This window comes from Grampus griseus (assembly GCF_964374135.1).
Source record: "Grampus griseus genome assembly, chromosome: 12".
Taxonomy (NCBI): domain Eukaryota; kingdom Metazoa; phylum Chordata; class Mammalia; order Artiodactyla; family Delphinidae; genus Grampus; species Grampus griseus.
Window position 1 is genome coordinate 27,256,112 of NC_139006.1, and position 16,716 is coordinate 27,272,827.

The window sequence follows — 16,716 nt, forward strand, 5'->3', positions numbered from 1 at the left end:
GGCCATCTGCAGGGAGGGTCTTTGGGCCCGGACTTCCCCCACACCTGAGTTTCTGCACCACAGACCCGTCCCTCCCCGCGGGGCTGGTGCACCCACTGCCCGCCAGGCGCTGCTCTGGCTCCAGGGAGGCCGGGCACCGGGCACCGCACTTTTACAATTGATTTAATTCCTGTAGCATTTGGTCATGAAGAAAAATGCCTGATGTGACTCCTTTTGTTGATTTTTAAAATTGAAATTGCTGCTTTTATAGGTCAAAATGGCTGAACACCCACAATTTTATATGATTCAAACTAAGTAAAACGTTCCCATCCTTCTGCTGTTCCTAGTAGATGGGCGGCCACCTCCGCCTTGCCTGCCGTCCAGGCAGGTTGGTGGGCCCTGCGGGGTGGCCTACAGGCAAGGCTGTCAGAAAAGGCCATGCGGGCCTCCCCTGGCTCGGGAAAGAAAGGCTCCAGCGACGTGTGTGAACATCTCTCAGGGCTGTGTCTGGAATATTTATGCCCTTTTATTGTTTTCCTATTACTTGGCGGTCTAAGATGATGAAAAGAAACCTAGACAGTCTCAAAGTGCCGAACTCACATAAGCCAGGCTCTAAACACTAAGGCAAGGCTCCCTCAGAAAGAACACGTACGGCTTTTTATCACAAACCCACTCACTGCTGCTGCCACTATTTAAGCATTTACTTTTGTCGTAACTTAACTGAAGCGGATCACTCTTTTTCATTTTCATCCAGAAGTGGCTGCTTCCACCAAATTCAGGGCCGGTCCATCCCATCGCCCTGCTCCCCTGGAATGGCGTCTCAGGGACGCTGTGGTGATGCAGGCCGACTGGCCTCGGCCAACACAGACTCCATCCGTCCCTCCCTTGGCACAGAAGTGTGTCTGCCCACAGGCAATGGAGGTGGCAAGGGGCCACGTGAGGAAGGGGCTGTGACTGCACAAAGCAAACCCCCCGAATCAGAGCAAGCTGGGCCCAAAGGGGCAACTGGTCCAACCCACCTTTTTCCAGAGGACTCTCCCTGGGAACCAGGGAAAGCCCATTAGTGCAGAGAGGGAGTCACGTTTCCTCAACCACATCAGAACATCTACATGTTCAGCCTCTTTCTCAAGAACAAAGGCCAGGGACTTCCCTGGTGGTCCAGTGGTTAAGAATCCGCCTTCCAACACAGGGAACATGGGTTCGATCCCTGGACGGGGAACTAAGATCCCACATGCTGTGGGGCAACTAAGCCAGTGCGCTACAACTGTAGAGCCCGCGTACTCTAGAGCCCACGTGTCACAACTAGAGAAGCCCGCGTGCCGCAACGAAGATCCCTGTGTGCTGCAACTGAGACCTGACACAGCCAAAAAAAAAAAAAAAATCCCAATTACTGTCCTATATTTTTCCATCTTGACTATCAAGTCTTCCATAGGAAATACATAAAAGTAACCTTAACCAATAGTGTTAAGCCAGATCACCTAGAAGCTGACAAATTAGATGCCCAGCCCTTCTCACAGCAGTTTAAAATAAACACACTTTTTACTGACATGGTCGTGGAGACCTCACACAGTTCTGGAACAAACGGGCCAAAAGGCCCCCAGAAGCGTGGGGGTCCCAGCAACGCACAGGCTCAGAGCCATGGATGCTCATCCACGGTGAGGCCGGCAGGGGGCACCCCACACCCACCAGCTGCCAAACAGCAGGCACAGCAGCTCCTGGGATGCTCTGACAGCAGACATGGAACCACCTTGACAACGGCGACCCCAGGCACCTCCAGCCTCGGCCACCTTCTCCCTAGGAGAGCACAAACCACACGAGGCCACGGGCAGCCTGCCCCTCTAAGCCCCTCGGGAGGAGGCTGGTTGGATGCTGGGAGCGGGGCAGGGGGCCACCCAGAAGGGCACCTTGAAGCTGCTCCACCCCACACCCTTCTACGGTTTACGGCCTCCTGATGTACACCCCTCCCCACACACAAATGGCCCCTGGAGACCCCTTGGCCTCCCCTGAGATTGAGAAAATACCACCAAGCCAGGTGGGCGCTGCTGATGGGGAGAGGCTGGGGCTCGCTGCATCATTTCTTCCTTGTCTGGTGGGTGCCAGGCTCATATCCACTGATTGACAGTGAGCAAAGGAAGACAGAGCCCAGACCAAAACCGTCTGATGGGGCAGGTTCCCTGTGGACACCTCCCACCCCCACGGAGCTGTCAGCAAGGGCTCTCTTCACTCTGCTGACGCCCCTGAGCCTGCCATGAGATCCACGTGTATTAACAGCATCCCCGTCTCACGCTGAAGGGCCCCCGGGGAGGAGGGCAGGGCCGCCCCATAAGCTGAGGACGTTCAGAGCATCCCTGCAACACCGTCCCCAAGCTATGACAGCCAAAAACATCTCCCCGCATCGCCGAAGGTCCCCTGGACAGTGAGTATGAAAGAAAGGATCACACTGCTCTCCCAGAGCGTGATGAAGGGAAGCAGCATCTTTTAGAAATCGAGAGGGAGGAGGAGGTACTTAGGAGGCAAGAAGCCCAGCCCGGTGGGGGGCACGTTCCCAGGCAGTGACCCCCAGTGCTCCTGGGATCTGGATCTATGTCCCTGTCCAGGAGAGTGAGGCTTCTCCTCTGGACTAGACATGAAATGGAGGTCCGGCCTGCGCCTAAACTGTCTCTGGTCACCGTGTAAAAGTACATCATGAGTTTGTGAAACCTTGATGAGCAGTATCCACAGTCCCATTTTATCAGAAGGAAAACCCAAGCCTCGGGACACACCTGCCCTGCACTGGCCGGGCCGCACGGAGGAAACAGCAGGGAGGGGACGGCGGAGGATGAGGGGAAGCCAGAGGGAGAGAGCGTCTTCCTCAGGGCTGAGCTGCAGCCCCCAGCACCCATCTCGTCCCTGTGGGTCTGGGGGCGGCACACAGCAGCCTCACCCTTCCCCCCAGCTCTGCCTGCCATGGACACAGGACACTGGGCAAACCTCAGCTCTACCCATGGGGACAGCAGACCCGAAGGCTGGCCGAGCGATTCTGGCCCCGATGAAGTGTGAGGGGGTCACCCCAGGACAGCTGCCCCCACACTCAGGGCAGCCTCCCTAGGCCAGTCACCAGGCAGCCCTGGTCCCAACATGCTTGGGGATTCAGCCTCCTCCATCCACCACAGAAGCCAAGAATATATAATTGTTTAAACTCAGTGTCCCCAAGCTCTCACTGACAGCCACTGGAACCACAGACAGCAAAGCCAGCTTGCACCTGAACCTTCCATGGCCCCTGGGCTCCTGCGTTAGATCATAGAGCAGTTTAGCTGAATATCAGTGTTTTATTTCCCAGAAGAGGGTAGTGATTCAGGGCAGGAAGTAGCTAGGAATTTTTTTTTTAAAAAAACCAACCTGAAGAGCCTTGCTGTTCTGTGAGGCCCACACAACCTGCCCACCCTTGTGCCCCAGAGGGTCCAACCCCCTCCCTGTCCTGCCCCGCTGAGCCCCTGTCTCATGGGCGTAGGTGGGGATGCAGGATGCGTCGCTGACCCTGGGCCATGTCCCAGCATGGATGGAATTCACACGTATGACACTGAGGGAAGGAAGCCAGATGTGGAAGGGCAGGGACTGCACGGTCCATAGAGTTCAGAGCAGGAGAAATGAGTGTGCTGACTGCCGTCCAGGCAGTGGTGACTGTGTTGGGGGGTGGGGGTGGGGGACTGGCCTCATGGTCGGGCCCCCGGACTGGGCTTTCTGTGTGTGGGATTCACACGCCGAGCCCAGGGCCGTCCTGCACCCAGGCTCCCGGCCCCGCTCAGCCCACACTTACCGGCTGCGGCCGGTCCTGCCTCCGGCCCTGCCCCGGGTGGTGGATAAAGGACCGGGTGGAGACTCTGTAGTGGTTCAGCAGGCAGACGACAACCACGACCATCACCGTGACCACCACCACCACGACGACCACCTGGGCGAACTCCAGCTCCGCTGTGACGAAGAGGAGAATGCGTCAGCCAGGCCCAGGGCCACCCTGCTCCCCAGACCGTCCTGGGACAGAAACGACTTCCCCCAGGCCTGCTGCCCGAGAGCCCCACTGTGTGGCTAGCAGATGATGGAGGGAGGCCCAGCTGCACAGACAGACCTCATCTTCGCGGTTCTGTCCTGAGAAGGGCCTGGTCGAGCGTGTCCCACTGGCCCCATGGGACCTCCCGAAGGCCTGCGCTGTGATGGGCCGGCATCACACAGGACACCAGGTCCAGCCCCGTGTGCACAGCATGGGGAGCCACCACACAGGGACCTTCCCCAGGGCAGGCAGCTCCTGGGTGCCATCTCCTGGGACACAAGAAGCTCTGGGGCCCCATCCCTGCCAGATCCCCCAACCCCCAGGGGGGTGGAAAGTATGATTCCCAAAGCACCTCCACGCAGGGGCCGTGTAGCACACTGGAGGGAAAACACGCTGACAAAGAGCCCCAGCTCCGCTCTCAGAAGGCCCCACCAGGGGAGGTGATTGAGGAGACGCATCCCCATGGTCTCCAGTCCTGTGGCACCACTGGGTTCTGACCACACCGTTACAGAAGCCTGTCTAAACCGCTACCACGTGCTCCCCACTGGGCACCTTCACGGGCAGTTCGAGGAGAGGGTGCCAGCCCTCGGCTTCTCAGGGGAAGCAGAGCCCAGGGCCAAGGTCAGTCCAGACTTCCCGCTCCCGCCGGGCCGAGTGCTGCCCTGTTCTCCTCACACTTGGAGCGGAAGTGGCTGTGCAGGGGGTGGGCACAGTGCAGGAAGGGCAAGAGGGGGACAGCCCTGTCTGCGGTGGTGCTGCCTGGGACGCACACACGTGTGGACACGGGCACACGAATGTGCACACACGTACACACACACGTGCACGCACGGCACACCCTCTTGCTGCAGCAGGGCTCAGGCCACCGGCCAGTGGGTACACTGCTCTCAAGTGCAGGCTCACACCTGCGCAATGCAGGCAGGGGCTGGGTGCCGCCCCACATCCACCCTGTTGGGGTAGAGGGAGGGTCTTCCTGGATCCCACTGTGTCCTGTCCTGTGGAGCCATCCTCCACCCCAGCCCTCCACCCCGCACACCTGATGGACAAAGACTGACAAACATGCCTGCTGGACCGGGCGGGAAGGCCAGTGGCCCCAGGCAGGGGAGGGGGTGCGCTGCAGAACAGATGATGAGTGTGAGGCCTGAGGACCCCACAGCCCCCCGTGGGGAGCAGCAGGGCCCAGGCGGGTGTGCTGGACGCACCCCTGGCTGGAGGCTGAGCAGGTTCAGGAGGCAAAGCCCCAGCAGCAGGAGGGGCGGGGCCGCTGGGCCCACACGTTGGGCTCCCCACCATAGTTTTCTGCTCTGGACGCCCAGAGGCCTCGTGACTGATGGGCAGGAGATTGCGCTTGTACTTCCTCTGGGGAGGGAGCCCCCAGGGAGCCACCCAAGTGCCTCCCAGGGACGATCAGAATCTTCAAGGTGGAGTCTCCTGGAAACTGAAATCACTCTCTGTCGGAGGGTCTAGGCTGGGACTTTGCAGCTGGAGTACAGACACCAGCGTGACCTCGTTTATCCTCATGCGCTATGGGGTGTGTGACACACCTGTGAGGGAGAAACACGTCTTCACAACCCCCTGCCTTTGCAGACAACTGTCCCGTGTCCAGGACACCCTGTGTCACAAGGTGCCCACGCATCTGGACCCCAAACCTCGTCATCGGCGACACAGGATGAGGCTGTGTGCGTAAGCGATGAGGGACCTGCCTCCATCACCTTGTGTTCCTGGCATCAGGCATGGGTGGGCCCAGCGTCATCATGAAGAGGTGGACTGAGGACAGGCTCTGGAGCCCACTGCACAGGTGCCCACCTAGAGGACGGCTCCCGCAGGCAGGGGTGAGGCCCACCCTGGCTGCCAAGCACAAGGGGGCATCTCAGGAGATGAATGGAGGGTGAGCCACCAACCCACAGACCCCTGCTCCAGGGACAAGCAGATAGGAAGCAGGCAGTCAAGGGCGACTAATGCAGCATGAAGACTGAACCCAAAATAATGCTTTGTTTTACCAACTTTTATTTTTATTTTGTGAATGAACAGCAGAGTATTCAAAACTTGCCTTTCAGGTTAAATCGTGCCCTGGAATTGACAAATGTTTCCTCTTCTTAAGAAAACTGCTTTGCTTTTTGGATGATGATTACGACGAGGGGCCCCGCACCCATCTTTGCGTGTTAATTCTTCACTGGGAGGATGTCATTCTAGGTCATCTTTTCCTGAATATGGAAGGCTATGCAGATGACCATTTGCAGCAAAACAATCAAATTACATTTTCATAATTCTATGCACATTTGGGGGTATATATGTGTTTCACTTGAAAAGCATTTTTATTATAAAAATAATGAAGACTTCTTTAAAATTCAAAGAACATAGATGGAAATAGTGTATAATGTGTAAGTTCCCCTGCACAGGCCAGCAGCTCTCACTGCGACCCCCGCACCCACGCCGTCCGGGGCACAATTCACCCGTTGTGTGTATCTGTGTGTTGCCTGTTGAATAAGGGCTTTCTTCTTTTTAATGAATGGAATCACTGTACAAATATATTGTTCTTTTTTCCACTCAATACATCACAGACACCTTTAAACAAGAAAATACGTGAACCAACATCATTCCCCTGTGGTGCTGCCAGTTCCTAAACACAGAACACTGGGACTTGCATTCTCCAAGCGATGGGTGTTAGGTGGTTGGGTTTTGTTTTTTTTTCTACCGTGACCAAAAGATTGTGTGTGACCCACATTTGTAAGCATCCCTATGAAAAAATTCCAAAAACTGATACAGCCTTGTAAATGCTCCTCTTGTCAAGGAGAGGGCAGGGCGTCTCCTGCCTCATGGCCCCAGACCCTCGGTCCTTTCCACATGTACTAATCTGATGGGCAAAAACACGTATCTTGTTTTAATTTGTATTCCCCTGGTTACTAGTGATTGTGATCTTTCCCTATGATTACTGGTAAATTTGTATTTTTCTTTTTCATAATATTAGTTTATATTAGTTTATTTGTAGTTTTCTCATTTATTTTATTTGTAAACAGTCTTTACATATTATGGCTATAAATCTTTATCTGCTACATGCGTTGCAAATATTTTCTCCTGGTCTGTCACTTCTTTAAACTTTGGTGTGAGTTTCTCTGTAGATGATATAAATTTTTTTAATTTTTATGTCATCAAATATTGTCTCAATCTTTTTCCTTTATGGCTTCTAAGCTTCCCATTGATTAGGAAGGTCTTCTCTCCAGTATTCTAAAAATATTTTTCTTCCAAGATTTTTCTGTTCAGATCTTTACTTGCTCTGGATTTTATTTCTTCTGGTCTGAGACAGCATGTAGAACCCTTTATGTTGTCTGATAGGCATGAATCTTCTGATCTAATATCAAACTAAAAAGTTCAGCACAAACAAGGGTAAGACAGACTTCAGCTGTGGGAAACTGTTATAGAAGCTCCCACCTTTCTTTCAAAGGGAACCACCTGCTCTCAGGCTGTGGTCGGCGTGCCCTGTGCCCTGGGCCCTGCTGCGTCCCTGCTGAGGCGCCAGCACCAGAAGTGTCCCCCCGCCCCCACGTGTCCAGACTGGCAGAGCTTCCTCCCCAGGCCCTCCCTCCTGCTCTGAGATCAGCCGCCCTCAAGGGCTTTGGTCCCAGGGCTGCTCTGTACCCCAACATGACCAATTACCCCAAAGAGCTCTGTGTGGATGACGTCTACCAGTCTTTGCCATATTTGAAATTAAAACTTGAAGATGTTAAATATTTATTCATTAAAAAATAAACTCACCACATGTTAACACATGTAACAAAATAACTTCCCGTTGCCACACTTTACACAGTGCTCACCTCTTTACTCCCAGTGGCCTCCCCTCTGCTTCACCTGCACCGGCGGGACATGTGGCTGAGGTACAAGGAGGAGGTCCTGCCTCACTGACCCCTGGGAGGGTCTTGGGGTTCCTGGGGGTCCTGTGGCCACAGTTGGAGGACGGGTGGTCCACACGGACTGATGACAGGCCCTCTAGTACAAATGCTAACGCCGGGACTCGAGATGTGCTCAGAGCAGCTCCTGGGAGCCCGGGCACAGGATGGCAGGAACCGGCCCCCAGGGTGCCACTAGCTGAGGCCGGCAGCCCTGGGTGACAGAAGCCCTTCACTTTGAACTCTGGGTGAACCAGTCCATGAAAACAGACTGCTTTTTCAAACGCTAACGACTGGAAAGTGCGAGGCTTTACTCTCTTTGGGGCCACACATACTCCCCCTCCCTCCCCCCCAAGAGTGGTCCAGAGTGAAAACTGGAGGAAATAGAGACGGTTCCTGGGGAGAAGCACGGTGTCATCCAGACCCAGGTCCTGTGCTACCAACAGCCCCTCCGAGCTTAGGAGGGGGTGTGTGGGCACCCCTGTCCTTCCACGGCCTCCTTCACTTTAAGCAGGAACATCCTACTAAAAACACCTCATAAAAGGCCAACTATGTAAAGACCACACATGGCAGGACATCTGAAGCTGGGATGGTAGGTGGGAAGGGGCTCAGAGACCCCCAAAGCCAGCTGCTACCCCCGCATACATTCTGTAGTAACAGTGACAGATGAGTGACTCCTGTCCCCTCTTCCTTCACGATTCCTGAGCCCCCCTCCCCCTCCCGCCACCCCGCTGTGGAGACGGCTCAGAGGCACTCAGCCCCAAAGTGTTTACCAGCCCCCCAGATGTGGCTCTGTCGCCAACGGCCTGATTTTACACCTTCTCAAGAAAATAACTTCCACAGAACAAGTAGAAGAAGCTTCCCATTAAAAAACAAAAACAAAGCCCTGCATTCCCCACTTTTGAATGCAAGAATCGGATGAAATTCAGCACACCTGTTCGTCACGGTGTCCGTCTCCAGATTTCTCACTTCTGGTCTCAACCACAGACGTTGTGGGGCTTCTGGGGCCCGAAGCCCAGCCACTCCCTGGACTGCAGTCAGGCCTCCCCGCGTCCTCTGAGACCACCGCCCTCCTCAGGAGCAGTTTCCCCACGCGGGTGCACACACACCCCCGCCACCTCACACCGCATTCATTTCTGCCCAATTTCCCCCCAGCCCAGGGGGCGCACACACACCCCCGCCACCTCACACCGCATTCATTTCTGCCCAATTTCCCCCCAGCCCAGGAGGCCCAGGGTGCCGGCTGGGCACAGCGCTGCAGAAGGTGCGGTGAGGCCTGTCACCTGCCCCCCGGGGAACTCCCAACAGGCCCTGAAGAGCTGCACCCATGGGACAGACTCGAGCTCACCACGGCTTCCCGAGAACCAAGGGGGCACCCAGCCCTGGGCCCGGGTGACACAGAAGTGTGGCAGGTGGGGCCCTGCTGCCTCTCCCGCCCTGTCCGCCCGCGCCCCGGCCCCGCAGGATGTGGCGGGGGAGGGGATGTGCAATGGGGGTACACGGAAAGGAAGGGTGGGGAGGCCAGGGGAAGAAGAGAATGAATTCTGGAAGAACTGTTAAAACAAGTATACAGGAATCATAGCATTCTGAGAAAATAATAGGATCCCTCAGGGTTTCCAAATTTTCAAAATGGAGTCTGGACACAGCCCACTGGGCAGTTCTTGATTCCAACAACCACCGACGTCAGCAGAAGGACGCCAAAAAGCAGGCCATGAAGGGAAGACTTTTAGACCAAAGTCAAATGTTTACACCCCCTGCTTTCCAGGGGCTGTAGGCTGATGATGCTGTAGTGATGAGTCACTGCCACCCAACCAGGGGTTTTACAGCATCGCGTCTCAAGTTCACAGGAAGACATCTCAGACCCTGATTTCATCTCTCACAGTGACAGGGACAAGGTGATGATGGCATCTCCCTATTTTTATGGAGACATCTCAAAGAAACTCCAGGCTGCACGGAGAATTCCAGCAGCAAGAGAAGCACATCGTCCAGGGAGAAGCTGGGCTGACTCTGCCAGAGGCACGAGTGTCTGAGCTATTTTTAAAGAACGCGGGGCCTGGCTCTGCTGCCTGAGGCTCCCAACACGACACTCGCTTCTGCTTTCGGGAGGGTGGACCCCCCATTCCACGAGGCCTGTCCCCCAATGAACGCATCATCCTCCACACACGCCCTCTTCTCAACATTTAACTACTCTGAAGCCCCAGATGTATAGTTTATGCCCTTACAGCCCTGATAATGGGGCGGGGGGCAGGCGGACACCTCGGCCTCACTCAGAGGAGGCATCACACAAAACGTGACGTCACAAGGCCTGGGGTTGCTGTCCCCACCCCCCATGGCAGCACCCCCATCGCTCCCCCAAGTGCTGGAACCTACAGGGACATGGAGACCCCAGGGCTACCCTCCAGGTGGCTTCTCCCAGGCCCCCCGTGTCCACTGGGGCACAGGAACTGTGCCCTGTCCCCCTGGGCATGGGTGTGGTGATGACAGCCTTGGGGTGTCTTACTCTTACGGCTCTGTGACACTTGTAAAGTGCTAGATGTTCCTAAAGGCCAGTGAATTCTTTCCCAGATCCTATAGACATGGGGCAGTGGGGGGCAGGAAGACTGTGGGAGCAGGGGGTGGAGTCTACAGACTAAAATTGCCTCAAGTCTGTGAACTCAGTATAAAAATACTCTTGGAGACTTTAGCGGCTGAATGAAAATTCACACTCATTATACACTGTGGTCAAGGAGGGAAATTCAGCCTGTGTTATATGAATAACTTCACAGTTTGAAGTTCAGAAGGCAAAACAGTTAAGAGCCATCATCAGGATGATTATATTCCATACTTTGAATTTTCTTTTCCTTGGGGTGGGCTGGCTATTCTCATCCATCCTACGACAAGTAGAACAACACAAGGGGCAAAGAGCCACCCCCAAAACCCCAGCTACGGTGCCACCCTGGCTTCCGCTTCCTTCAGACGCCCCCTCACGGCCCCTTAAGAGCGGACTTGCAGCCCCGGCCCAGCGCCAGCATGGAGTGACCCTGGGACACATTGCGCTCTGTTGCAGGGTCCCCGGCAGGCAGCACACCTCAGGGCTTGTGACAGACAAAGCGAGGAAGAAATGCCACCTGCTCTGGACAGTGTTGGCACAGAACCGCACTCCACCAAACCCTCGCTGACAAATTCCGTGCTGCTCAGGTTCTGCTAAAGCCTCTCACCTGTAACCACCATCCCGCCATCCCGCTATGCTGTTACTACTCCGCGGGACCCCATGGTTAATAAAAGTTACTGTTTCTATTCATATGTTTACCTAAAATGTCTTGCCTGATAATAGAAGTGGGAGGTGACACCTACTGTCTGTGGGAGGAGAGAGGGGAGCCGAGCACAGGGATGGCACAGGGCCACTGGGGCAGGTGTGCCCGCACCACACCTGCTGACTCCAGGCCAAGGCTGGGGGACGTGGACGCACCAGCGGGCAGGCGGTGACAGTTGCACTGCGAGTCCATCTAGCTAGAAGAGCATCTTTCTAATCTACTGAGGTCCAAGCAGGCACCCAATACAGCTCTTCATGCATTTTATAATCTAGAGCTTCATGATCTCTTCAGAAAGAAATTTAGTTAAATATGTTCCCATCAAAGATGATTGACAGGATTTTCTGAAAACACAGAAGAGGACTAAGCAATTACAAACCTTTTAAACGTCTATCCCTTTGCTATCAATAGGGGAAAATGCATACATAAAACCATAATTTCCTCCACAGCGTTCACTTAAAATCCACCCTCACCTCCACCCCCACATCATTAATTTAGGAAAGTGTATCAGGAAGAAACACAGCTGCACAAGTCACCGCCTTGTTCACGGTTAAGAGCAGTCGCCTCTGAGGGCTCCCAGCTGGCATCCATCTGTCTGTCCGTCTCTCCCTGTCAGGGTCACGGTTCTCCTTCCTAACCTCTGCTGTTACTGCACTGCTGACCTGAGAAACTGCCCAATAACCCCCCACATCCTGAGAAATGCATCTTTCCTTTAAAATGCTGTTTTCAAAGAGTCAGGGTGAAAAGAACAGTACCCACACGTGTGGCAGCAAGTGACAGAATTTCCAGGGGAGGTTTCAGCCTCAGGCACAGAGCATCTGAACAAACAAAACTCCAAACTGACAACCGTGTGCACTGTGCTCCTCCCACTATAGGAACCAAAGAGCCTAGAGCACACCTTCCTCAGGAGGGCCAGCCCTGCAGGGTTCCCAGGGCGACAGACCCTCCAGGCAGACGCCAGCTTCTCGGGAAAGAGTTTCTACTCTTCTCAGCTCTGTTCTCAGACCAAACTCTGAGAACCACCGCAAGCCCAAGAGCAGCCTCCCCGGCTGGTCTGGAATGTACCTTTTTTCAAGACCAGGTTTTTAAATGGGGCTTCCTTCAGGGTACCATTGCCCAGGGGCTCAGTGGACATAATCAGTCCTCTGCCGGGGGTCCTGCCCTGACGCAGCCCCCTACCCCCCTGCTGAAAGCATCCCTTCGGCTCCAGGCCGCCTCCTCGACTCTCGGAGCTACAGTGGGAGACAGCTCGCCTCTCGGAGCTACAGTGGGAGCCGGCGGGCGGGCGGGGAGGGAGCCGTCTGCCTGTCCCCGCCTCACCTCATCACATCATATCGGCGCCCAGCCCGGGTGCCAGACTCAAGCGCTGTGGCTCCAACCACAGGCCATGGCCACCAATTATCAACAGCCGCCCAGGAATCAGGACTGTGGCGGGAAGCAGGGTGTCACAGGGTCTCGGAGCGCCCCGCCCCCCGGGGCAGCTGACCACCCGGCGACAGGCTGACAACACAAAGCAAGGACCCGCCTGCACCAGCCGCCTGACCTCCCTCGGGCCAGACAAGGCAGAAAAGGGGGAACCTGCCCGTCAAATACCACACTCCTGCCCTTGATCTCCGCTAGAAGCTCGCCGAGTTGGAGAAGTGGAGAGAGCGCCCACGGAGCGCTAACCTTGGCAGGTTGGGTCCCCTGGCTGCGTGAGCACGGCATCCCTCCCGCAGCCCAGAGCCTGGCCAACCGGCTCCTCATGCCCCAGGGCCGCTCGCCGCTGAGAGCAGCTGTAAGGCCCCTGCGGCTAAGCTCTGGCAGCCGCAGCCCAGCTGGCAAAGTCAGGGCCACAGCAGGGAACCCTCACTGGCTGCCTCCCACCACCCCCTCCTCCCTCCCCCCGCCACGCGTGTGTCTCTCTCTCTCTCCCCTTTCTCCACCCCCCACCCCCGCCTCGGGGAGCACAAATAGACCACAGAGAAGTGATACAGTGAGGACTCTCCTTACTACCCAGTGTTACTTTACAAGAACCACAGGTAATGAGAAGAGCAGACCTTGTCCCCGGAGGAGACTTCTCCCTCTCCCCAGGGTCTAGACAGCTTGTTTCATGCACAGAAAATACCTCCAGTGGTTCTGCTACCCTGGGGCTGCGGGGAAAGGGCATCAGGCCAGCCCCCGCCCAGTAACGCCGCCACAAGCTCTGCTCGGGGCCCAGAAGAGCCTCTGTTTTCCTTATTTAGGGTATATAGCGATGGCACGTGGGCCATAGGACGTGTGGTCAAAGCAAAACTAAACTCGTTTGGAACAACCAGCAGAGAAACAGGACAGTGAGTCGGCCCCGCCCCGTGGTCAGCCGTCAGGGGCTTGATGTCCACCGGTCCCGGGTCGGCCAGAGACACCACCCCTCTGTTCTAACTACTGGGGGACAGGCAGGGAAGGTACAAAAGGATCATCTAGAAGATTTTTCAGAGATTTCACGTGGATAAAAGAAATGGGAATCTCAGTAGGAAAATTAACAGTTGTACACATTTGCACGTGCCACTCAACACAGCCTGACTTTTCTTTTTTTTTTTTTGCGGTACACAGGCCTCTCTCACTGTTGTGGCCTCTCCTGTTGCGGAGCACAGGCTCAGCGGTGGCCATGGCTCACGGGTCCAGCCACTCTGCGGCATGTGGGATCTTCCCGGACCGGGGCACGAACCCACATCCCCTGCATCGGCAGGAGGACTCTCAACAACTGCGCCACCAGGGAAGCCCCAGCCTGACTTTTCTTGAGCAAAAATCCTAAAACGTAACTCCCTTCCCTGTGTTACACTTTCCCTGATTTCTTCGCAGTCACAGGCTGGGTGAGGACCCTCCCCGTCCCTGCAGCTGAGGTCCTGGCCGGCAGTTCTGGTCAGCTCAGGCAGGGACATTCGTAAGACCCCAAGTGAATTGGTTCTTGAAAAGTAGGGGTTTCATCAACTTGAGACCTGAAAACCTGTCCTTTGCTGAGAGACATAATTGCATGTTGAAATGGCTGCAAAGAGTCCACTTTGGGGTTTAACATTATTTATTTATTTTTATTATTATTATTTTTTTTGAGGTACGCGGGCCTCTCACTGTTGTGGCCTCTCCCTTTGTGGAGCACAGGCTCTGGACACGCAGGCTCAGCGGCCATGGCTCATGGGCCCAGCCGCTCCGCAGCATGTGGGATCCTCCGGGGCACGAACCCGCGTCACCTGCATCGGCAGGCAGACTCTCAACCACTGCGCCACCAGGGAAGCCCTAACATTATTTAAGATGTATATTTCATGCATCAAAACAATCAACATTTTTTCATTTTTGGTGGCTGCTGGGCCCCCTCTGCCTTTACACACCCACTTGTTGGGCTAGCTTCCTCACCACGGGGCATTTGGAGGCAGGGGAGTCTATCTAAATTAAGCTCCTTGTGCATTTTGTTTAATCGTTTAAAAATCACTTAAACAGGCTTGTCCTTATGGATGGCAGGCACCCACACCCCAGAGCAGGTGCACGCTGTCTGGCTGCGCCCGGCCGAGGGGAGCCCAGCAGGGCCGGTCTGGCCTGTGAGCCTCGCTGCCTGGTTGATGCGGGCCTGGCCCCGCTCCTTGGCCTCAGTGAAGACTGGCAGGGCTAAGCCTCAGGAACTGGTCTCACTTTTGTTCCTCTGCCCTTTTAAGCAGTGGCCTCAGGAGGACGCTTCGGGAGGAACGCAGGACTGCCTGACCTGATCCAGCAGTCCGGCCCTAACAGTCACTCACTCCCGCTGACCCTGACAACATGTTTTTAGCTGACAGGTGCCAGGATTTCTTCTCCCTTCACTCAGAGAACACAGCAGCACCCATGCAAGAAGGGTGTGGGGAAAGTGCTCAGCTGAACACAAACACACAAGCAGGAAAGTGTAAAACCACACGCGGCCAAGAACTCTTTCCTCCCTCCTCACTGTACATGTACATCTTTAAAATGAGTGCTCTGATGGGCTGATTTCACTGATGTGACAAAACGTCTCCGAGCTGCCTGAGGCTGCCTATGTGCAGCGAGGCCCTGGAGACGGTGCCAGGAAGGGGCACCTAAGACACACACTTTCACGAGGGGCTGCGATGGCAACCAGGACCAAAGCCTCTGCCTTCATCCCCAAGATTCCCTCTGCAAAGGTCCTCCATTCATTGATCCGTGTGACACATACACACCACGTGGACAGTCCTTAGGAGGAAACGTATGGACCTTGAACGTGACTGACAGGCAGGCAGTCGCTGTCGGGTGGACTCGTCCTGGGTTCTGTCTGCAGACAACTGCTGATCTAAGGAACTGAATAAGCTCCAGGCATTGGCTTCCAGCCAAGATCCAAACATGACAAGCGGAGTGACCTGAATCGCCAAACGAGGCAGCACAGGGCAGGGATTTTACCTCAGAGCTCATAAGCTTCAGAGAAAATCTCGGGTGGCAAAGAGCTGCTCTGCTAGGCCGGAATCTCTGTCACAGAGAACCTGGGTCGGCGTCCAGCCTGGTCCAATCTTCCCATTTATTCACCATGGGCGTCTCGGCCCTGCCTCCTGTGTCCCCACCAAGTTCCACACCCCATGGGTGTCCCACAGAGACTTTCACAGGTAAACACCATTTGGAGAGTTAGGAATGTCTTTACGTGGCTGCATAGCAAATTAGCATCTGTAAACCTTCAGGAAGAGGCACTGCTCAGTTCTAGGTACTTTCAAGCAGGGCACATCACCTCATTCCCACCTTACAGGGGAAGGAGCGAGGCTCGGGGAGGTGAGCATGTTGTCCAAGGTTCAAGGGCTGCCGAGAGGCAGGCTGGGAGCTCAGAATTCCCCAACCACAAACGAAGGGCCCTGAAACTAACCGGAGGAGGTCAGCAGATCGCTGTGGACTTACTTGTATTCCTTTGAGGCACTAACTTGCAAAACCATGTTAAAGATTCTGTATCTCTACATGTTGCCAGAGGCCCTTGGAGCCACTTACGTGTCTCGTATGCCTGTTAACGCGACTCCAGTAAGAGTCGATGCCTCTGTCCATTACAAATTCCCGTTCTCTGAGGTTTATGACTACGCTGTAAAATTCTGCCCTGAGATGAAATTTTCCACATAAAACTTAAGCCCTGGAATTTGGCCTTTAAAAAACAAAACAGTACATTTTAGTAAGTTTGCAACACTTAAAGTCATGAATGAGGATTTTAAAAGAACACAAACTTTATATTCCTGCAGACTCAAAACACAGTAATAGTTTATTTGATATTTGTGGACTTCAGCCTATAGCAGGGAATAATTCACTAATGTATTCTTAGTGCTTAAAAAACTGCAACACAGAGAAGTTCTTGTATAGAAATGCGAATGCCCTATACGTGCTCCGACCACAGCACCTGACGCCCCTCATTTTGTAGAAATATCATGCAGCATGACAGAGCTAGCAAGCTGACGGCGGATTAAACATTTATTAAATAAATCAGTCTAAATTAAATAGCCCTAAATAGTTTCCTAACATGCAACGATACCCCTATATTAACAGACCATGGAGTTTACCTACACACTGTCGATGCTACTAT

The 16,716-nt window shown here is 54.5% G+C and overlaps 1 protein-coding gene across 1 annotated transcript in view; it reads right to left on the reverse strand.

Moving 5' to 3' along the window:
* LDLRAD4 (low density lipoprotein receptor class A domain containing 4) overlaps nt 1-16,716 on the reverse strand; it is a 251,550-nt gene that overhangs the window by 10,678 nt on the left and 224,156 nt on the right. Inside the window, 1 exon segment of the mRNA XM_082668133.1 lies at nt 3,776-3,927. Within this exon segment, the coding sequence (XP_082524259.1) occupies nt 3,776-3,927 (152 nt within the window).